Below are 23,851 nucleotides of genomic sequence, written 5' to 3'. Positions count from 1 at the left end.
TTGGGGGTAAATGTGATAATTTGATACATTAATATACTCTGTAAAAATCAAATCAGACTAATTGGAATATCTGTCACCTTAAATATCTATCTTTTCTTTATGCTAGAAACATATGAATTTTTCTCCTCTGGTTATTTTGAAATGTGCAACAGATTGTTGTTAACTATAGTCACCCCACTGATATATCAAACACGGTCTTAATTATTGAATCTAACTGTATATTTGTACCCATTCATCAACCTCTCTTTATCCCCCCTCCACACTCCCTTTCTTGGCCTCTGGTAACCACCAATCTAATCTCTATCTTCATGAGATCCACCATTTTAGCTTTCATATATCAGTGGGAACAAGCAATATTTGTCTTATGTAGTTGGCTTATTTCATTTAACATAATGACCTCCAGTTCCATCCGTGTTGGTACAAATGACAGAATCTTATTCTCTTTTATGGCTGAATAATATTCCATCGTGTGTATATACCACCTTTTCTCTACCCATTCATCCACTGATGGACACTTAGGTTGAGTTCACATTTTGCCTAATGCGAATAGGGCTGCAATAAACATGGGAATGCAGATATCTTTTTGATATATTGTTTTCCTTTCTTTTGGATATATACTGAGTACTGGAATCACTTAATCATACAGTATTTCTAGTTTTAGTTTTTTGAGGAACCTCCATACTGTTTTCCATAGTGGCTGTACTAATTTACATTTCTACCAACAGTGAATGAAGGTTTTCCTTTCTCCATATCCTCACCAGCATTTGTTATTCCCTGACTTTTTGTTAAAGACATTTTAACTGGTGTGAGATGATATCTCATTGTGGTTTTGATGTGTATTTCTCTGATTGGTGATGTTGAGCATTTTTTCACATACCTGTTGATTATTTTTATGCCTTATTCTGAAAAAATGTCTATTCATATCTTTTGCCCCTTTTTAATCAGTATATATATAGCAAAATATATGAATAGACATTTTTCAGAATAAGACATAAAATAAGACATATATATATATATATATATACACACACATAGCTATAGAGTTGTTTGAGGTCCTTATATACATTCTGGTTATTAATCCTTTGTCAGATGGGTAGTTTGCAAATATTTTCCCCATTCTGTGAATAGTCTCTTCGCTTCTTTTTTTTTTTTTGCTGTACAGAGCTTTTTAGCTTGATGTAGTCCCATTTTTGCCATTTTTACTTTTGTTGACTGCTTTTGAGGTCTTAAACAAAATACATTTGACCACACCAGTGTCCTAGATCATTTCTTCATGTCTTTTTTCTAATAGTTTCAGAGCTTCAGATCTTAGACTTAAATCTTTAACCCATTTTGACTTGATTTTTGTGTATGGTGAGAGGTAGGGGTCTAGTTTCATTCTTGTGCTGATGGCTATACAGTTTCCCCAGCACCATTTATGGAAAAGACTGTCCTTTTCCCATTGTGTATTCCTGGAGCCTTTGCTGAAGATGAGTTGGTTGTAATTGTGTGTTTTTATATCTGGGTTCCCTAATCTGTTCCACTGGTCTCTGTGTCTGTTTTTATACTAGTACCATGCTGGTTTGGTTACTATAGCTTTGTGGTATATTTTGAAGTCAGGAAGTGTGATGTCTCTAGCTTTCTTATTTTGCACAGCATTGCTTTGGCTATTCCAGGTCTTTTGTGTTTTCATATACATTTAGTATTTTTTTTTCTATTGCTATGAAGAATTAACTTTTCTGTTTATGATTTTCTTTTTCATTTTTTTCTACTTTGTGTTTAAACCTGTTCATCATATATTTTTAAAAATTCATCAAAGACATATCTAGCAAAATAATTTTCTCCTTTACTTCATTAGTATGTTAAATTACATTGATTAATTTTTAATGGTAAGTGAATATTTGCATTCCTGAGATAAAGTATACTTGATTATATTTTTTCTATAATTATTGTTTTTTTATTTGCTTTGTAAAGATGTTTGTGTTTGTGTATGTGAGAAATGTTAATCTATGATTTCCTCTATTTTTTGTAAAATCTTTGTATAATTTTGTTGTATGAGGTAAAGTTAGACTCCTAAAATTGTTGAAGTACTCCCTCTTTTATTTTCTGAAATAACCTACATAAGATCGGTGGTTGTTTCCTAGAATGTCTGATAATATTTATCAGTAAAACTATCTAGGCCTGAAGTTTTCACTGTGGTAAGTCTTTTGACAAAAAAAAAGAACTCCATATATTTTATAAAAATATATATATATGCATTTATAATATTCTATTTTATCTAGTATTAATTTTGTTAACTTGTATTTTTAAAGATTTTGTTCATTTCGTCTAAGTGCCAAAAGAACTGGCACACAGGAGTTTGTAATATTTCCTTATCTTTTTTAAGAATCTGTAATTTTTTATATTGGTAATATGTATTCTCTTTTCTTGATCAGACTAACAATAAGTTTATCACTTTTGTTAATGTTTTCAAAGTAAAACCTTTGGGCTTTTAAAATATTTAACTGCAAAATAAATGTATATATTCAAGGTCTTCAACACAATGATTCGATACATGTATACATTGTGTAATGATTACCACAGTCAAGTTAATTAACACATCTGTCATCACCCATTGTTATCATTTGTGTGTGTGTATGTGCATATGTGGTGAGGATGCCAAAAATCTGTTCTCTTGTCACATTTCAAATAAAAAATACAGTATTATTAACTACAGTCCCCATACTATATCTCCAGAACTAATTCATCTTAAAACTGAAAGTTTATACACTTTGACCAATATCTCTCATTTTCTCCACCTCTCAGCTCCTGGAAACCACCATTCTACTATTTGCTTCTATAAGCTTGACTTTTTAAGATTCCACATGCAAGTAAAATCATGCAATATTTCTGTTTCTGTGCCTGGTTTATTTCACTTACAATGTCCTTCAGGTTCATCCATGTTGTGGCAAATGGCAGGTTCTTTTTCTTTTTATGGCTGAATAATATTATAATATTATAAATATACACACACACACACCCCGACACAGACATGCCATATTTTCTTTATCCATTCTTTTGTCTATGGACACTTAGGTAGGAAATAACTTTTGACTCTTCAAATTTTTTCTCTTGTATATCTATCCTCCATTTCACAATTTCTATTATCATTTTTTAATTTTCTTCCTTCTTAGTTTTGGTTTAATTTAATCATTTTTCTAGTTTCTTTTCTTTTTTTTTTCTTTTCTTTTTTTTTTTTTTTGAGACCTAGTCTCACTCTGTTGCCCAGGCTGGAGTGCTGTGGTGTGATCTCAGCTCACTGCAATCTGCACCTCCTGGGTTCGAGTGATTCTTGTGCCTCAGCCTCCCAAGTAGCTGGCATTACAGGCGCCCACCATCATGCCTGGCTAATTTTTGTATTTTTAGTAGACACAGGGTTTCACCATGTTGACCAGGCTGGTCTTGAACTCCCGACATCAAGTGATCCACCCACCTCGGCCTCTCAAAGTTCTGGGATTACAGGCGTGAGCCACCACACCTAGCCTCTAGTTTCTCAATATTAAAACATTATCATTAATTTCAGATCTTTCTTGTCTTCTAAGGTAAGCAAATAAGGCTAATTTTTCTTCTTAGCAGAGTTTTAACTGCATTATAAAAAATTTGATATGTTTTATTTTGCACTAAGTTTAAATGTTTTCTAATTTGTCTTGTGACTTCTTCTTTGACCTGTAGGTTATTTAGAAGTGTGTTTAATTTGAAAAGATTTGATATTTTCCTAGATGTCTTATGATCATTGATTTTTAATTTGACTCTGGTGGCTAGAGAACATAAGTGGGATGAATTCAATACTTTTAAATGTATTAAGACTTGTTTTATGTCCCCACATATCATCTATAGTAGTAAATATATCACGTGCATTTGAAAAGAATATTTAGTGTTTGTTTGGTGCAGTGTTCTATAAATACCAACTACCTGAAAGTGATTGACGTGTTGTTTAGATCTATGTATTTACTAGTTGTTTTGTCTAGCTGCTTCATCAAGTAGACAAAGATGTTAAAATCCCCTTAAGGTGATTAGTGGAATTGTGTATCTCCTTTTTGGGTCTGTTCATTTTTGCCTCACGTATTTGGAACCTTTGTTACTAGATGCATATACCTTTATGATTGTTAGGTTTTCTTGACAAATTAACTGTTTGGTAACTAAGGCATGACTCTCTTTATGTCTTGTAACACCCTTTGTCATGAAGCCTATTTAATCTGATCTCAAAATAGCCACTACAGCCTATTTATATTTTATTTACATTGCATGTATTTTTCATTGACTTACTTTCAATGGATTTGTATCTTTATATATCTCAACTATGCCTCTTGTAAGTAGCATATAGCTGTGTCTTTATTATCCATTCTGACAATGTCTGCCTTATAATTGGAATGTTTAGTATATTGCCATTAATATAATTAATATAATTATGATATATTTAGATTAAGTGTAGCATTTTATTACTGGCTTCTGAAAAACCCTACATTTCTACTTCTCTGTTCCATTTTTTTCCTGCCTTTTTGGGAATTATTTAAATTTGTCTTTTTGCTTTTTCAGAATTCCAACTTAAGCCATCAATTGACTCTTTAACTATACTTCTTTACATTGCATTTTAGGGACTCCTTTAGAGAAAACATTGTGCATGTTTAACTCTCCACAGTTCACTTAGAGTTAGCATACCACTTCACATAACGTACAAACATTGCAACCTTATGTTAATTTATCATATGCTTTCATCTCTTACTCTGCAGTTGTCATATATACATTCAGAGGACAATGTTATACTTCTATTTAAAATAATCATATGAACCTTAAATAAAAGGAAAAAAGTAATATTTTGCTAGGCAGGATTTCTTTTAGTGTACACTTGTTGGCAATAAATTTCCTTCATTTCTTTTACCTGAATTTTTTAATCATTTTAATACATTCATATTTAAACCCCCAAATATATCCATGTTCAAATCCCTGGAACCTGTGAATATGTTACTATTAAAAAAGAAAAGCCGGGTGCCATGGCTCCTGCCTGTAATCCCAGCACTTTTGGAGGCCGAGGCCACAGGATCACCTGAGATTAGGAGTTCAAGGCCAGCCTGGTCAACATGGTGAAACTCCTACAGAAATACAAAAATTAGCTGGGCATGATGGTGAGTGCCTGTAATCCCAGCTACTCAGGAGACTGAGGCAGAAGAATTGCTTGAACTTGGGAGGTGGAGGTTGCAGTGAGCTGAGATCATGCCATTACACTCCAGCCTGGGTGACACAGCGAGATGCCGTCTCAAAAAAAAAAAAAAAAAAAAACTTAGATAAATTAAATGTAGCAGTGTTTAATTGGGCAGAAAAGAAAGATTGGTGAACAAGGTAGCACTCAACACAAAAGCCGTTCAGAGAGTTCCACTACAAAATGTGGGCAGGGAATATTTATAGCCAGGAAACAAAAGTGACATACAAAAATAGTCTACATGGTTACAGTTCCGGGTTTGCCTTAGTTTAACATGTTTTGCTGGTTTGCAGCCTGTGATTGGCTGAAAGCTTGGCTGCTATGATTGGCTGCAACACAGCTGCATGTTGTAAGAATTTACTCACAAGTTGTTAGGTTGCAGTTGGTTCACATATAATTTAGATTACAGTTTATTACATACGTAGGTTAGTTTCAGGCCAAATCTAATTTAATTTAAAAATTATTCTCTTTTGCTCAGCCAGTCAATTTTGAGAGAGTGACCAAAACCTTAGCACTGACACTCCTTTCTGTTACCTTCATAATGGACTTGTTTGATCCCTGCATAGAATTCACAATTCATTATATGAAATTAGTTGGATGATTATGTTTTCCTCATGTTTTTGTTACTCTAACTGTAATGAGATCTTTTGATGGACAAAGGATGGCTACAAATGAGCATTTATGATTCTTAAGGGATATAACACACAAAGGAGACCACTATAATGGCTATTGGGAGGATAATATAAAGAAAGAGGGGAAGTACACTATTTAACAGGAATCTCTGCGAACTAAACTCATCAGAACAAACAATTCAAAATTCAAGCAATAAAGACAGTTCAGCAGTATTTAAGTCTTAGTGGTCATAGTCTGTGTTTGGGGTGGAGTAGCAATTAAGAACCATAGTGTGCCATAAAATGGTCTGATTTAAAGAGATATCTATTTTTGTAGTTAGCCTGGTAATATCAATCATAGTAACCTGTAGATGATTAAATGAAACATAGAGATGAGAAAATCTTAGACTAGCCAGCCTTGCCATCCACCATTCATGACGCCTGCAAACCAGCTGTTAGCTACTCCCATAAACACAGCATGTGTTTCTTTCCCCTGAGAAATGTCCCTGGTGCATTCGGTGGTAGTGTCTGCAGGAAGAGCAGTGTTGGCTACCTTTTAAATTACGCTTTCTGTAGTAGTAAAACCAGGGGGAAGATAAGTGCAGCACTCAGTTCTGTTTAGCACCATATGCAAGATCCCAACATAAGCCAAGAAGAGATCTAACAATGTATGGTGTTCCATTAAGTGCTTTTGCTGAACACGACTTTTTAAAATTCCCCTTCAGGAGAGTGACTTCTTCCCATTTAAACCCTGGAAAATATAATTGGCTACAAATTTCAAGATTTTTTCCCAATTTATGGATTACCTTCAAATTCCATACAATTGGCACCATCTACCAACAAGAGTGAGCATCCAGGAACCTCATTAGAAACTTTTTTCAGTGGAAAGTAACTTATCTTCATTCCACTTTAAGGTTAGTATTAATTTTGGATATTGATCACTTTGGCCTTTGATTATGTAAGGTATTATTGAAACTTTCAGAGAAAGCTATTTGGAAGAGAGGAGTGAGCCAGCCCCATTAAGCAAGATATGAACCAGCAAGGAGGCAGAACACAGTAAACAAATTCTCCTCAGACCCAATGTATCTGCAGGCCCCCAGGAGCTGGAAAAGAGGTCCACCTCGTGGTATGTGAGCAGAGGCTAGTTACACTTTTTCACCCATAGGCCTACATAGCTCCTGAGCCAGGTTCAGTGAGTAATTTATTTTCTGTGTGTAGTCCCTTTATAGCATGCTGGAAGGATGCATAACCGTATTCAGTGGAACAAGACCTTACTGGATTTAGCCCAGTGACATCATACAAGCAATTACTTGTACCCCCATAAGTGATCCCCAGATCTTGAGTATTCAATGCCTGGAAGCACAATATAGCTTTTGTAGGCATCACTTGGATAGGTTTTTTATATTTGGTAGCCATTCTGTTATTAACTGGAAAGGTCAGAGTATTGTTTTCAGGAAACAAGTAGCAAAGGAAAGCAAGTAGCAATCATGTCTAGAATATCAATTTCCACTTCTCCTTTAGGTTTTAGCATGCCACTGGTAACACAGACAAGCAGTGGCATTAGTGGAATCATTTCTTAATTTGGGGGCATTAGCTACAAATTTAACAATTGTTTTGGTTTCTTACTGGAGCATAAGCCTTTGCTAAAGCCATCCACAAATTACAGTCCATGGCTTTTCCTGTAAAGAAGGAAGGATTAGGATGGCAGCAATAGGAAAAAGAGGAAAAAGGATAAAGTTTTCAGTTTTCATGATGTCAGAAAAGTCTTGATCTATGGCCTTAGAATAGCTGTCAGTGTCTAGGATGCCATCTGCTCCTGGGGAAAAGTTTTTCTGGTCAGGTTTACCTTGAAGTCTCAAACAGGTATACATTTCCAGGAGCTTGGAGGGGCCCTTTTGAGTGGTAAGATGTGAATTCAAGGTTAAGCCTTTGATATTTTACTGCAGCGTGGGTGGCAAGTAAAACTTGGTATGGTCTCTTCCAATGGGGAGAGGACCATGGGTTCAATGAGGTCCCTGATGCCATTTTCAGAAGATCCAATCTCCAGGTTCTGGGTTTTGAAAGCTTTGGTTGTTCTCAGTCTGTGGGTCATGGAAGATCTCCTTTACCTCATGAAAATACATTTAGGGCCGGGCGCGGTGGCTCAAGCCTGTAATCCCAGCACTTTGGGAGGCCGAGACGGGCGGATCACGAAGTCAGGAGATCGAGACCATCCTGGCTAACATGGTGAAACCCCGTCTCTACTAAAAAATACAAAAAACTAGCCGGGCGACATGGCGGGCGCCTGTAGTCCCAGCTGCTTGGGAGGCTGAGGCAGGAGAATGGCGTAAACCCAGGAGGCGGAGCTTGCAGTGAGCTGAGACCCGGCCACTGCACTCCAGCCTGGGCGGCAGAGCGAGACTCCGTCTCAAAAAAAAAAAAAAAAAAAATACATTTAGACAAAATGCATTAGGAGAATGGAAGATACATGAGGTTCTATTATTAAGGGCATATGCCTTCCAGGAACGTATTCCACAAGGAGTCAATTGATGTTTTCAATTGCGAGTGGATTTGATGACCATTAAAGCCAAGGTAATATCTTTGGCCAATGCAATCAAATTGATTCAGTTAACTTTGCCACTTTCAGCTGTAAGATGCCATTTATCTTTTGACCTTTCCAGAAGACTAAGGGTAATAGGGAAAAAGGTGAAGCCATTGTGTGCATAAGCTTATCCAACTGCTTTCTAAATTGTCCAGTGAAATAGGTTCCTCTGTTGCTGGAAATTTTTCCAGGGATGCTCCATAAAGGAATACTTTTTAAATAACTTCTTAGTTACCATCATAACATCAACTTTCGCAGATGGGAAAGGCTCTATGCAGCCAGGTAACGTGTAAATATACTGATATCCCACTGAAAATGACAATTGAATAAAGTCCGATAGTGAAAACACACCACCTGAAGTTTTTATTGCTTTCACAGGATTATGAGTTTGACAAACCAAACATTGGTTATAAGCCATTTTATCAATGTGATAACAGTCACCCCACCAGTGTTTGTTTGTAATTTGGATCATGCTATCTGTTACTTGATGAGTTGTAGAGCGAACAGCTTTGTGGAGTGCAGAACTTTTAACAATGGAAGCTTCAAGGACTCAGGAAGTACTTGAAGGAAGTATTAGGCACCCATCTGAGAGTTCTTTGAGTTCACGTTTAACACTGAATTTACAGCCTTTCAGATATCAATTTTGTTTTTCCAAATCAGGCACACTTAGCAGTTTGTTAAATAGGTCACCATAGGTGAGTTGACTTGGATCAATCTTGTAGAGTTTATTCAAATTGTATATCCTAACAGTTTCAGCACTAGCTGATTTAGCATAGAAATCTGTCAGGGAATTCCTCTGATATTCAGGTTTAGTTTTACAGCTATAACTTCAATCTTAATAATGGCAGTTCGTGATGATAAGAGGATAGCAGAAAGGAGTGCATTTGCTTGGAGACTGTTTTTAATGGGGGGGGTCCCCCTCTTTGTTTCTATAACATGTCAAAATCATGGACTACTCCAAAAGCATATAACTATCTGTATAAATGTTCACTGACTTGTCTTTAGCTGTATGTACAAGCTCAGGAGAAACTGACTTATATTGGGTAAGAGTTCTCTTCTGTATTAACTCATTTCAGGTGATAAGATCATACCCCGCCTGGTATTTTCCTTCTGAGTTTTATAATAAGACCCATCAACAAAAAGCATCAACTCAGGATTATCAAAGAGATTATCTCACATATGAACATGAGGAGCCACTATTTCTAACACTACACTCACAATTGTGGTCTTCACCTGCATGAGGCAGAGGTAGTAGAGTAGCAGGGTTAAGTAAGTTGCAACATTTTAGATAGAAATTAGGAGATAGGAGAAGAATTCCAGAAGATATTAATCTACTTGCTGACAAATGCAGAGTTTGACTGGAATTTAATATATATTTTTTGCAGTGTGCAAGACTTGTAAATAAAGCTTGTGTCTTAAAAGCGGCTCAGATGAAGCTACCAATTTGGCTGCTGCTGCTACTGCTTTTAAACAATTAAAATATGCCTTAGCTACTAAGTCCAATCACAGGCTATAAAATGTGATTGGCCTCTATTTTCCTTCATGTGTTTGGGTAAGTACTCCTAATGCCTGAATGTTATTTTCATGAATGAACAGGGTGAAAGGTTTAGCATAATTTGGAAGTCCTAAAACTGAAGACTGTTGTAAGGCTATTTCCATTTGCAGAAAAGCCTGCTCATGGCTGTCTTCTCAAGGTAAAGGCTCTGATACTGAGTTTCTAGTAAGCTAATCCCATGGTGAGGCCGTTAGGGCAAAATGTAGGACTCAGCATCTGTAGTATCCTGCAAGCTCGAGAAAACCTCTTATTGTTTCTTTTAACTGTAGGCCAGGAAAATTTTTGAGTAGTTTTTATTCTCTCAGGCAAGAAGAGAATTGCTTCAACACTCAGGTTATGTCCTACCAAGTGAACAGTTTTTTCTTAAAAACAGAAGTTTTTCCGTTAAAACATTGTGACCCTTATGAGGCCAGCAAGTTGCCATAAAAGGGTATTGCATTTCTCGCCTCTACTTAAGAATAGTCTTAGTTATTTCTGATTCTTTGTTTTTATGTATCTATTTTTTAAAGAACTTTTCAAAATCCCACAAAAATACAGTTAGAATATTGATTTAGATGGCATTGAAACTGTTAGGAAGCTCTAAACTTTTTAAACATTTTAAGTTTCCAGTCCAGAGAATAGCATATTTCCCTGTCTGTTTTGGTTTTAGATTTTCTCTCAACACATTTACTAGTTTTGCCATAGGATTCTTCAATATAGTTTCATAGATCTATTACTCAATAGTGAATAGTTTTTGATACAATTTTAAGTGATAGATTAAATGTTTTAAAACTTTTTGTTTCTTGCTTATATTTAGAATATAATAAATGCATTTCCGATAATGTTTATTTCTGAAAACCTTATTCAGTTTCTTTATATCATAGTAATTTAACTGTATAGGCTGGAGTCAGTGGCAGATTGCCTGAGCTCAGGAGTTCCAGACCAGCTTGGGCAACATGGGGAGACCCTGTCTCCACAAAAAATACAAAAATTAGCTGGGCATGGTGGTGCATGCCTGTAGTCCCAGCTACTTGGGGGGCTGAGGCAGGATGATGGCTTGAGCTCGGGAGATTGAGGCTGCAGTGAGCTGTGATCATGCCACTGCACTCCAGCCTGGGTGACGAAGCAAGACTCTGTCTTAAAAATATGGCCGGGCGCGGTGGCTCAAGCCTGTAATCCCAGCACTTTGGGAGGCCGAGATGGGCGGATCACGAGGTCAGGAGATCGAGACCATCCTGGCTAACACGATGAAACCCCGTCTCTACTAAAAAATACAAAAAACTAGCCGGGCGAGGTGGCGGGCGCCTGTAGTCCCAGCTCCTCGGGAGGCTGAGGCAGGAGAATGTCGAGAACCCGGGAGGCAGAGCTTGCAGTGAGCTGAGATCCGGCCACTGCACTCCAGCCCGGGCGACAGAGCGAGACTCCGTCTCAAAAAAAATAAAATAAAATAAAATAAAATAAGGTAAAATAAAATGAAAAGTAATTTAACTACGTATTCATTTGGATTTTTACATACATAATCATATTATCAAGAATAACCGTGTTGTTTAGTTACCTCCAATTTGCCATTTTTATGTTTGCTTGATTGGGCTGGCTAAGAACTTCAGTGCTTAGGTGAAAGGAGGAGGAGAAAAGAGGACATGAAAGAGGACATACTTGCCTGAGACTGATTACAGAGGGGAGGCTTTCAACATTTCGCTGTTTAATATTGTTTGATTTACCTTTTCACAGACTTCCATTATTAATTTAAGGATAATGTTAATCTTATGTATCAAATTTTTTTTCATATATTGAGATGAGTAAATGACTTGTATTTTAATCAGTTAATACAATGAATCACATTTACCCATTTTCTAAAGTTAAGCAAATCTTACATACCTGAAATAAACCTAACTTTATAATGATGTATTAACCATTTGTATATTGCTATATTCTAAACGTGCATATATGCTTTTATTTTTTACCAGGCATCTTTTATTATTCAGTTCTAGTTTAATTTTGTTCCTATCAGAGAACATCTTTCTATAGTTTCAATTCTTTCGATTTCATTTGATTTGCTTGATATTCCAGAATATAATTTATCTCAGTGAATGTTCTGTGTGCCATTGTTATTTATATCAATTAGATCAAGTTAGCTGATTAATGTTTTTCATATGTTCCACATCCCCGTTTTTTCTGTCTACCTTTCCTATAAACTGCTGAGAACAGAATTTTGAAATATCTACTAACTGTAAATCTGCCTTTCAGTTCTATCAGTTTTTACTTCAAGTATTTTGAGTTCTGTTATTAGGTGATATACATTTTAAATATATTTTATGTACATTTTATGGATTGATCCCTTTCTTATTGTAAAATATCTGACTCCTTAGTAAAATTTCTTGTTCTGAAATTCACTTTGTCTGATATTATTACAGTTAATTCTGCATTAATTTGACTAGTTTTTGAATTATATATATTTTTACATCTTACCTTAAACTTTTATTTACATTTCACATGGTTTTCTTGTGGTCAGCATATAGCAGGGTCTTAATTTTTTTTTTTTTTGGTCACCCAGGCTGGAGTGCAATGGTGCGATCTCAGCTCACTGAAACCTCTGCCTCCCAGGTTCAAGCGACTCTCCTGCCTCAGCCTCCTGAGTAGCTGGGATTACAGGCAGCCGCCACTACATCTGGCTAATTTTTGTATTTTTAGTAGAGACAAGATTTTACTGTGTTAGTCAGGCTGGTCTCAAACTCCTGACCTCAGGTGATCCGCCCGCCTCGGCCTCCCAAAGTGCTGGAATTACAGGCATGAGCCACTGCACCTGGCCAGGTCTTAATTTTTTATCCAACTAACAATTTGTGGCTTTTAAGTTCATTATATTAAATTCTGTTTAACAGTGGACATAATTTGGTTTAAATCTGGTTTTTTTCTATTTGTTTTATCTACTCTATTTTTCTTTTGTGTTACTTTCTTTTGAGTTAGTTAAGAATTTTTTTAATTTTAAAATTTCATTTTATCTCCTATTAGCTTACTACGTATGCTTTAAAAATTTTTTTCTTTTCTGTTGTTGTTATCTCTCTAGGATTTATAGTATAGATATTTTACAATACACATCTTTAACTCCAGGGTTTACAGGACAATAATATATCATTCCAAAAATAGTGTAAAAAATTTTAAACAGCATATGCTCATTTTCTTTGTTGTCCCATATACTACTGTCACACAATTTACTTTTTTATATGCTATAAACCTGAAACACATTATTATTATTGTTGCTTTAAACAGTGATACTTTAAAGAACTCCAAGATGAAAAATAGTATTTTATATTTACCCATATGTTTACCATTTCTGTTAACCTCAATTTATTTCATTGTGTAAACTTGAATTTTCATATACATTATTTTCTTCTGTCTAAAGAAATTCCTTCAGGTCTACTGGCAGTGCATTCTTTCAGCTTTGTTTTTATAAAAATGTTTCTATTTTGCTTCTAATTTTAAATATTTTTATTGTTAGTTAATATCTTCTTAGTTTATTTTTATTTATTTTTGTTACTTAAAATATGTGCATTTATTTTCTTCTGGCTTGCACAAACTAACAAAAAGCCAGAAGTCATTCTTACATGTGTTTCTTTGTAAATATCTTTTCTCTAGTTGTTTTTAAGATTTTTTTTTATCACTGTTTTTCAGTAATGTCATTGATGTGTTTTGGGCATAATTTTAAAACATTTTTATACAGATTGAAATATGTTGAACATTTTTTTCTTCAGATTTATAATTTTTATCAGCTAGGAACAATTTGTGTCATTGTGTCACCAACCTTTTTTTTCAACTCACTTTTATTCTGAGACTCCAATGCATGCATGTTAGACGTCTTACTAGATACTGTTCCACAGTAACTGATGCTTTATTTTGAAGCTTTATTTTCTCTCTTTTCATTTTGAATAGTTTATGTTGCTATGTATTTATTTTTACTGATCTTTCATCATGCAAGATCTGCTCTGTTCTTAAAACTACCAACTTATCTTTTACTTCAGATGTATTTTTCACATCTAGAAGTCCGTTTGCATCTTCACATCATCCCTTGTTATCATGGTTATGACTGTCCCTATGATCTGAACATATGAAACAGGTTTGTAATAGCTGTTTGAATACAATAGCTGCTTGGTCCTTTATGTCTGTCACTCATAGGATTGTTATTATTGATTGATTTTTCCCCTATGGGTAATATTTTTCTGCTTCTTTGCATGAAAAGTAGTTTCATTTTATTTTTTAAACTGATAACTTGTTTTGGACTTTAAGTTGTTGGTTGGTTGCTGGAAGTTGTTTTATTCTTAAGTTTTGGATTTTTTTTCCAGCAAATGAAGTAATTGGAATCAGTCGGGTGCTTTTAAAATTTGAGAAAGTCCAGAGCAATCTTTAAAGTTGAACTAGTTAAGCCTGACTACAAAAGTAATATCCTTTTGAAGATCTGACTTGATGTACCTATTTACTATAAAGTGTTTTATTCTAGCTTGTGGGGACATAAAACGTTCCTTGCCCTGTTTGAGTTTCAGGGAAAGCTTATGCCCACTTCTTTACAGTGAGTTTTTCCTTAGCTTTAGTAGTTCCTTCTTTTGTATACACAGATCAGTACCCAAAGACCTGAGCTATCTCTTCTGCATATTTCCAAAGCCCCACTGCTCCTCCACATCTTCATAACTCCCTCTTTTCTGTCATCTTGCCCTGCAAATTCTCCATTCCTTGACTTCTTAGAACTCTAATCTCCTCTTCAATCCAACAGGAATGTAAAGCTATGTTTGGGTTTCACTTTCCTGGACTGTGGCTTAAAAACTGCCCCCCCAGGAAGCAAGCTGGTGTAATTGTAGGGCTCACATTGTTAGTTTCCCTTCTTTAGAGATCCCAGCCTTTCAGTGCCTTTGGCCAGTGTCTGGAAATGATTTTTTTTTTTTTTTTACAAGTTGTCCAGTTTTCTATTTGGCTAAAGCAGAAAAGTAGCTTGAGTACCTGTTACTTCATCTTCTCTAATTTATTCATTACTTTACTTATCATTTTTTATTTTTCTTTCCATGCTTTCTTTTGATTTACTTTGCTGTTCATTTTGTAGCTTTTCATTCACCTGGGAAGGGTGCTACTGGCATCTAGTGGGTGAGGTCAGGGGTGCTGCTAATCATCCTACATTGCACAGGATAGTCTCCTTCAGCACAGAGTTATGAAGCCCAAAATTCTGACCATGCCAAGGTCCAGAAACCATGGTTTAACACATTCTGTTCCACTGTTTGGTTTTTGTTCTTCAGGACCTCCAATTATATGTATATTGTTTCTTCTTTGTTTATGTTCCACTTCAACCACCTTCTCTTTAACACTTTCAAATATTCTTTATCTCATGTTCATTTTCTTGGGTGTTTTTCATTTTTTATTCAATGTCTTTTATTACATTTTTGTTTTTTTCTGTTTTTCCTTTGCACCATTTAATTATTATTCCAAGATAAATTTTTATTTTTTTTGTCACTGATTATTTTATTTGTATTTAATTTTTGGAGTTCCGTATGAAGGCAGACCTTTATAATCTCAAAGGCTTATTTGAAAATATGTAATTCAGTTTGGAGTGTTGTAGTACAATGTTTCATTTACTGCTAAATAGTTGATGTAGGAGTAACTGTCTTCACTAGAGTGTTTTGATTCTTGTTTTTTATTTTATTACAGTTGGTTGAATTTTGAATAGATTTATTTTATTTTCTTCTATTCATTTTGTGGATTTTGTGTAGTTTGCAATATTTTTAATTTAATGTTGCTTTCTCTGTCAGTGTAGCAAAATACAATGTCATGTTGATACAGGAGCTAAAAACAAATTGTTTAATCAGATAGTAAGGGCAACAGAGTCCTTGGCAGGGTTTCCCTTTTAACAAAAAGCAGCACCCAAATCTTTTATTTTCTAACAAAGATCAGCCTGAAAAATCCAGCTGCAAACATAGGTAAGCAGGCTTGAAGCTTGTATGTGTGAATGCAGACGGCTGTGCTAATAGGGAAGGGCTACCTGGAAGCCAGGTATATTCAACATGGAGGCTCCATCTTCCCTTTTCTTTGTCACCACGTGTACAGTAAAAAGCAAGCAACAAGGCGCCAGTCAGGTAGAGAATCCATCTACATAATAAGATTAGGGTGGCAGTGGCCAGATTCTCATGTGCTATGCAAATGGCACATCTGGTTCAGCCAATTTTGTGTGCCCTATGTAAATCAGACACTGCCTCCTCAAGCTCATCTATAAATCCTTCTGCATTTCACTGTGGAAGTAGGGACCCATTTTCTCCAGGACCCCTCTGCACAGAGAGCTCTTCTTTTCCTTTTGTCTATTAAACAACCACTTATCCTCACTCTGGTGTGTCTTAGTTTTCCATGGCCATGGGACAACAAACCTCGGGTACTACCCCAGACAATGACACCATTTCAATATATATATGTATCATATATATGATAATATAATGTTATCATATATCGTATATAAATATATAATATACATTTTATATATGATAAAGATATTACATATATTTATTATATATGTTAGTTGATGATTTACATATTATAAATATATATTTTACATATCATATATTAGCTTATGTTTTTTATATATAATCATATATTATGTAATAATATATAGTAATATATATCTAATTATATATAATATATAACATAATATGATTATATATTATATTATGCATGTTAGATATCATATTAGTTATAATTATATATTATAATCTATATCACATAACATATAACATATTTATATATATTTAATATAATATATGGTTATTATATTACTATTGGGTTTCACTTTCCAATATAATATATGATGCATATATTATAGATAACATATGATGTATACACATTATATATTATATAATATATAGTATATATTATATATAAATGTAAGTATATAATATATCAAATATAAAAGTGGTAAATATTATATATAAATAAAGCATATTATATATCATATATAATATATAAATATAACAGTATATAATATAATATGTAAAACTATATATCAAATATATAAATATACAATATATAATATATAAACTATATACAACATATTAAGTATGAATATATTATATATTAAATATATAATAAATATAAATACATATGTTAGAACTCCTGTTGTAATCTATTATTGCTATGTAGAAAAGATCTGTCAAGCCTTTGAAGGTAATTTGTGTTTTTTCCCCCATCTCTGGCTGCTTTTAAGATATTATCACTGATTTTGGTTTTATGAAGTTTTTCTCTGGTTGATTAGGTCTTTACTTTTTAAATTCTTCTGAATTTTACTGCACTCAAATAATATTAAATGAAGAAATTTTATATTTTAAAAAAATGTATTAACTTTTTTCATGTTACTACATAATTAAATACAAGCTTTATTTATTCAGATTTGGAATTACAAAATATTCAAATTGACTACAGCAGAATTGATCCTCAATTCCCAGAATTTTTTGAATGATTGTGTACCGAAAAATCCAGTATAACTTACTTTATTTATTCATCAGTTCTTTTATTCCTGAGATTCTTATAAAAGGTATTGCTTTATAAAAGTAATAGTGTTCTAAATTTGAGAATATAAATTAACATTATTCAAATTAATGTAAATGTTGTATCAACAATATCAACACTGTATCTATCAGTAATATCACATCAGAAAAATTACAGCTTATTTTACCAGATTATTATTTTGGGTTATTCTACGTATGTAGAAATTATTAAATTGCAATTTGAGGTAGCTATAATAAAAAAAAAATCTCTTTGATTCTGACCCTAGTAACCAAAACTATTACCTTATTTTAAAACAATGTTGACTTGGCACGGTGGCTCACACCTGTAATCCCGCACTTTGGGAGGCCAAGGTGGGAGGATCACTTAAGGTCTGGAATTCGAGAACAACCAGGCCAACATGGTGAAACCTGTCTCTACTAAAAGTACAAAAAATAACGAGGCATAGTGGCACATGCCTGTAATCCCAGCTACTCGGGAGGATGAAGCATGAGAATTGCTTGAACCCAGGAGGCAGAGGTTGCAGTAAGCCGAGATCATGCCACCGAACTCCAGCTGGGGCGACAGAACAAGACTCTGTCATAAATAAATAAATTAATTAATTAATTAATTTAAAAAATACTGTGTTAACTTGATGAAATGCTGCCTCTGACACATAAAGGAAAACATTTCTTATTATTCTTTAGGCTAATATTTATTTCATGAATGAAGTTGTGTTTATCTCCTTTTCTAAAATCAAAATATTTTCAACATAAAACTATTTCTGAGCCATAAATAGGTAAATTCCAGTGAAAATGGTTCACACTTTATAAACAAGTAGGCAATGACAACATTTTATATATCATAAATCAATCTTAACGGGGAGGCCTTATTCACTTTTATTTTAAAAACCTAGTGCAATACTAAAGCTACTGGTGTGAGGGTGCTTAATTAGTCAGAGGCAAAACAAGCCTGAAATTAAGTGCTAGTAATTTATGTTAGTTTTCTAAAATTTAAACAGGTGTCTAATAACAGCAGCTATGATATGACCAGTCTAATGTGCTAAGAAGTGTTTTGTACTATACATCAATCCATATAATTTACTTGTGTCCAAAGAGGCATTTTACAATCCAATCCACTAAATTTTGATAACTAAAATAACTACATTATGGTCATTTCAAACTTCTATTGAAATGTCATTAATTTTTTTCTAATTAATTAGCTACATGTTTCAAATAGATACAAATTTATGTCTTAAGTAGTATGTTTGAAACTAATATAGTAATTTCTAACAAAAATATCAGGGTAGGTATAATCAATGTAAGTATCACTCTTTATAATAACTCCCATCAGCCTGAGTCATCATAGTCTGAAATCCACCAGTTTTATTGCCCTTTATCAAAGAGACAATTACTTTTTCTAAACCTGTGTTTCAATCTTCTCTAGCAGTATCTGAAATTTATGTCATATTTTCTGTAGTTCACATGTTTGTTGACTATTATCTTGATGTGCTATATCGTGATAATATGATAATATGGTATAATCTTTCAGGAAATCTAGGTTTTTCTCTAATATAGTATCTCTTCCACTTTCTGATTATATTCCTACAAACTCACTTGTACACGTTATGTATCTTCAGTTTCTTTATAAAATGTTTTCATTTCCAGGTACTCAAATTTATCCTTGCTGTCTATCTTCACTTTCGAGTGGCTATATTCTTGCTGGCGCATCTTCTCTCTATTGCTGTCTTCTACATGTTGTGTGTCTACTATTTCATAGAGAAGGGACTAAATTTGCTCTTTGATATCTTTACTATACTTGAAATCTGATTCAGTTGGAATCTCTACTTCTAACTCTAAATGTTCCTTAGTTTCTTCTGATAAAAGTAATCACATTGAAGTAGAACTTCCTTTATGTACTAATAAAACTTTAGCATTATCCGCGTTAAGGTTCTGCAACACCATCAGCATCATTCAGTGCCTCAATTTCCAGAATTTCTTCATATTTAACAAGACCTGACAAAATGTGGTTACTGATGTCCAGATTCCAAATAATGCAATTACCATAATCTATGTTGAAAAATGAACTTTCAGATTTTTCCTTTTTCCATTTTTATGTTCTCCATGTTTTGCCTCCTTTAACTTGAGACTTTTTCTGCCACTACTCTTGGTGCTGGGGCTGAATGCTTCTGTTGCTGTCACCTTTGGCTTTTGTCTGTTTCTGTTTTCTTTCATTTCTGCTGATTCTCACTCACAGTGTACTTTCTCCTTGTGTGTTTGGATACTGTTAATTATGTGTTGAACATTACAGTTTAAGTTTTTGGCTGGGCGTGGTTGCTCACGCCTGTAATCCCAGCACTTTGGGAGGCAGAGGCGGGTGGAACGGCGTCAGGAGATCGAGACCTTTCTGGCTAACATGGTGAAACCCCGTCTCTACTGAAAATACAAAAAATTAGCCTGGTGTTGCTCCTGCAGTCCCAGCTACTAGGGAGGCTGAGGCAGGAGAATGGCATGAACCCAGGAGGCGGAGCTTGCAGTGAGCTGAGGTCACACCACTGCACTCCAGCCTGGGCGAAAGAGCGAGACTCTGTCTCAAAAAAAAAAAAAAAAAAAAAGTTTCAATAAAAATACTTTGAGATTTAATAAGATAATATCTTCCTTCAAAGAAAAATGTTTACTACTGTCTGATTTCTGGAAATGAGAGCAGTCTAGGATCACCTTCATCCTAGTTCAGGACTGGAAGTTTTCTTGTTTACTTGGATTAAGCTAGGCTGCAGTCTGTTCAAGTGCTTTCTACTATTGACCTATCCTTACTTGTAGGATTCAGGCCTCCAGGTAGTCAGCCCACAGTCACAGGTGTTTTTCATGGATCAACTCCAGCTTCTGATCTTTTACTCCTATGAGACCACCAAAAGTTCAAATCAAACTTTTGGTTGCCTCTTCAAAAATTGCAAATTCTTTCAGTATCAAAGTGGCCCTAAGTGCTAGGCTTAAATTTTAGAGCGTCTATCCTCTTGTCGGCCTAGTAATTTCTCTCTACCTTATTAGAAAAAAGGAACATTAATCCAGTTGTTTTGCCATTGGAAATATTGGTCCATATTACTTAGCTTCCACTACTGGAAATAATACCTAGATTTATTCACTGCTATAAAAAGTCTAAACTTATTTTAAATTTAAATAAGTATGCTAATAAGCCTTTCCATGACAAGTTCCTACTTTCGAATTCTAGTTTTAAAATAGTTAAAGCATGGAATCTTGCCATAAATTTGTAGCATAGATTTTTTAAAAAAGGCAATGAGGTCTTCAATTTCTTATAAGGTTCACTTTGATTTGCTCTCACAGGATTTACCTACAGGACCAATGGATCTTTTGATAAGAGTTTCAAGATAGAAAAAGTAAAACTAATAAATAAAAATTTTCATTACCCTTGCAATCACATTATGAATTTTGTCTAAATTCAGAATAGCCTAGAACAGACAAAATTGCCACTATTTCTAACACCATAATTTTCTTATAAAAGAAAAATGTGTAGGACAAAGAAAAACATAAAGTCCTACCATGTGTGTGACATCCTGAGTACAGGAGGCATTGAGGACACGTACTTTAAATGACTCATGCTCTTCATTTCATGGCCATGTACTGTAGTACAGCTGTTAATAAGTGAGAGGTATGCCCCATTTCCCTTTGTGGTAAACTAGAAAGGGTTATTGTGAAGGAAAAGGTGGGAAAAAAAGAAATCAACATGGCACTATATGGGTAAATTCCCAGGCAGATGAATTTTAGAAGAAATACATATAGGAGTCACAGCAATGGAAATTGATTCTTTACAATGTATTCATGCTTTTACTGCTAATGAATATGGGTTTTTTTGAGGTAATAAAAATCTAAAATTAGATTGTGGTGATGGTTGCACAACTCTGTGAATATTCTAAGAACATTGAATTGCACACTTTAAGGGACTGAATTTTATGGTGCATGACATATATCTCAAAAAAGCTTTTTAAAAAAATGTTTTTGTATCTCTGTGTATGTCTTAGGAGTCTTTAAGTATCTTAATTTAAATGCCAAGGATTTAGAGACTGTAAAATCTACACAGGAAGATGATTAGGAATATAATCCTTAAATTCTGAAAAATATTTACGTTAAAATTTTGGTTTTATATTTATTATCTGTCTTATCAAAAGTCAGTTACTCAACATCATTGGGCTTCTGTTTTCTCAAATGATATGAGAATAACAACACTACTGGTTAAGGAGCAGAGATTCAGACAGGGTTGTTGTTCAAGTGATATATTGTGGGAATGCCCTCAGGCCAAGGGGAGTGAAGACAGTAGAATAGGAGAAGGAAAAGAAGTTAGTGAGAATGCAGTCTCAGCTGGAGAGTAGCATTTATCTGTTGCCCTAGGAAGTCAGTCAGTCACTGACCAAAATTTGAAAGAGACAGCATGAGAAGGTGCAGTCGTCTAGTCTTGTGGCTGTTAGCCTTTCAGTGGTCATCACTCATTGCTACTGGGAATAGACACACTTGCCAGTGAAGGGAGTCTGTGATGGGCACCAGCTGCATCTACTACTCACTCCTCCCCCATGGTATTGTAGGAATGATGCAAGGTAATGCATAATATACATTAACTGCAAGGGTCTGCACAATACCTGGAACATAAGAAGAACTATATACATAGTAGCTATTCGTCTAGGGCATACAACATCTAATAACTAAACAATGAAATAAACTAATTACGTATATTGTGTAATAACACTCAGCAAGAAAATCTTACTGCACATGTTGCCTCCTCATCAAATGTAAATATGTGACTTATTGAGCATCCTTCATGATGAGGTTGTAAAGGAGTAACTTTCAGTGGGCTTGTCCAACCTGAAAACACAAAACAAGTGAATGGGGTTTTGGTTAAAAACACAATAAAAGTTCTTTTTCAACAGAAATATTTACTGTTAGAAGCTAGACTGTGTGATTGTAATTCATTTTTTAATGGATTATTTAATAACTTTTCTGGATCTTTTAGCTGTGAGAACAGAATAGCTCTGGAATTTCTATGTGAGCCTAATTATAATAGTGCAGAATCACTTGGTATTTCTTACTTATTATTGGAAGATACCTATTTGGTACTATACATCGATGTATGTGCACACAGACACGTTGGGGATGATGGTGACACAAGGTGAGTCTGGTTATTATGCAGATAATTCATGTAATGATAGATTAGAAGTCCTAAAAAACTAACAGATATAAAAAGCAGCCTTCAAAAATATTTGGTACACTGTAATTGGAAGCTTTTATATAAAGATGAAAAACAGGGCTCCTGGTTTGAGGTGTCCATAAGCAAATAGAAAGTACAAACATACAAGTAGATAATTTCAATATGGTGTGGCAATACAGCAATAGCTGAGCTCAGAGTGCTGTGGGGGTGCATAGGAAGGATACCTAAGAATACCTAGTCCAACCAGGTTGTCGGGGTTTAGGGACATCTCCCCAAAGATAACACCTGATCTAATCTTGACAATTAAGTAGAACTTGGATGAAAAAGGAGAAGTAGAGAAAGGGTAGTTGTTCCAGGAAGGGAAACAGTATGTGCGATGGTAGTCCTGCTCTGCGAGAGCCTATTAATATATATAGAAATTAAAAAATGTTAGGTATAGCACATTGTAAAATGGTAGATAGGAAATGGTAGAAGATAAGCAAAAGAAATAGTCCAAGGTCAGGGCATGAAAACCTCGGACTTAGTCTGCAGATGAATTGCCCTTGAAAGGTTTTAATAAGATAGATTGATTACTTTGGTATGGGCAGGTGACTAGCATAGGTGAAGAACTGCAGTGCCTCTGGTAGTTTCCATAGAGATCATTTCTCTTATCCCTTGGGGACTTCTGACTTGGTCCTCTACCTCATAGCTTTGTTCCACGAATTAATCCAACTTGGCAAAATGTAAATTTAAAAGTTAAAATTTGAGATCAGGATGGACAGCACAGAGATGTTGAAGCAAGAGAGAGATGCATTGTGAGAGGTGCTTAGGGAAGGATAGGAGCTCCATGGTCATCTGTGGGTGTCACTCTGGTGGAGCTCTATCACAGACGCCACCTATCTAATATTATATATTGTATATATAAATATTATATATGGTCTTATATACTTACAAGTATATACATTATATATTACATATAATATATACTTACAAGTATATACATTATGTATATATGTATATACTTACTTGCTTGGGTTCCAGAGTGACCTTCATGAGTTATTTGACCCATCTGAGCCTCATTTTCCTCAGCTTTAATGACTACTGCCAGCGTTATAAAAACTATAATTAATACAAAGAAATAAGCAAACTATGGCATGTAGTTTAAGTGCTCAACATGTTTATTAATTAACACTTAGTGTTTGTAATATCATTAG

At 34.6% G+C, this 23,851-nt stretch overlaps 1 protein-coding gene across 2 annotated transcripts in view; it reads right to left on the bottom strand.

Moving 5' to 3' along the window:
• Window positions 1–23,851, bottom strand: part of SPATA48 (spermatogenesis associated 48) — a 63,052-nt gene that overhangs the window by 31,635 nt on the left and 7,566 nt on the right. The window contains exons 2-3 of one of the 2 annotated variants that reach the window (XM_033194260.1): window positions 23,664–23,756; window positions 22,218–22,315 (exon numbers count right to left, since the gene is read on the bottom strand). In XM_033194260.1, the coding sequence (XP_033050151.1) occupies window positions 22,218–22,315; window positions 23,664–23,756 (191 nt within the window). The remainder of the gene's footprint in view (window positions 1–22,217; window positions 22,316–23,663; window positions 23,757–23,851) is intronic. The other variant, XM_033194261.1, reaches the window with a different exon arrangement.

Source organism: Trachypithecus francoisi, unplaced genomic scaffold (assembly GCF_009764315.1).
Source record: "Trachypithecus francoisi isolate TF-2019V2 unplaced genomic scaffold, Tfra_2.0 Lachesis_group4, whole genome shotgun sequence".
Classification (NCBI taxonomy): domain Eukaryota; kingdom Metazoa; phylum Chordata; class Mammalia; order Primates; family Cercopithecidae; genus Trachypithecus; species Trachypithecus francoisi.
This window is presented reverse-complemented; position numbering and strand designations above follow the sequence as displayed.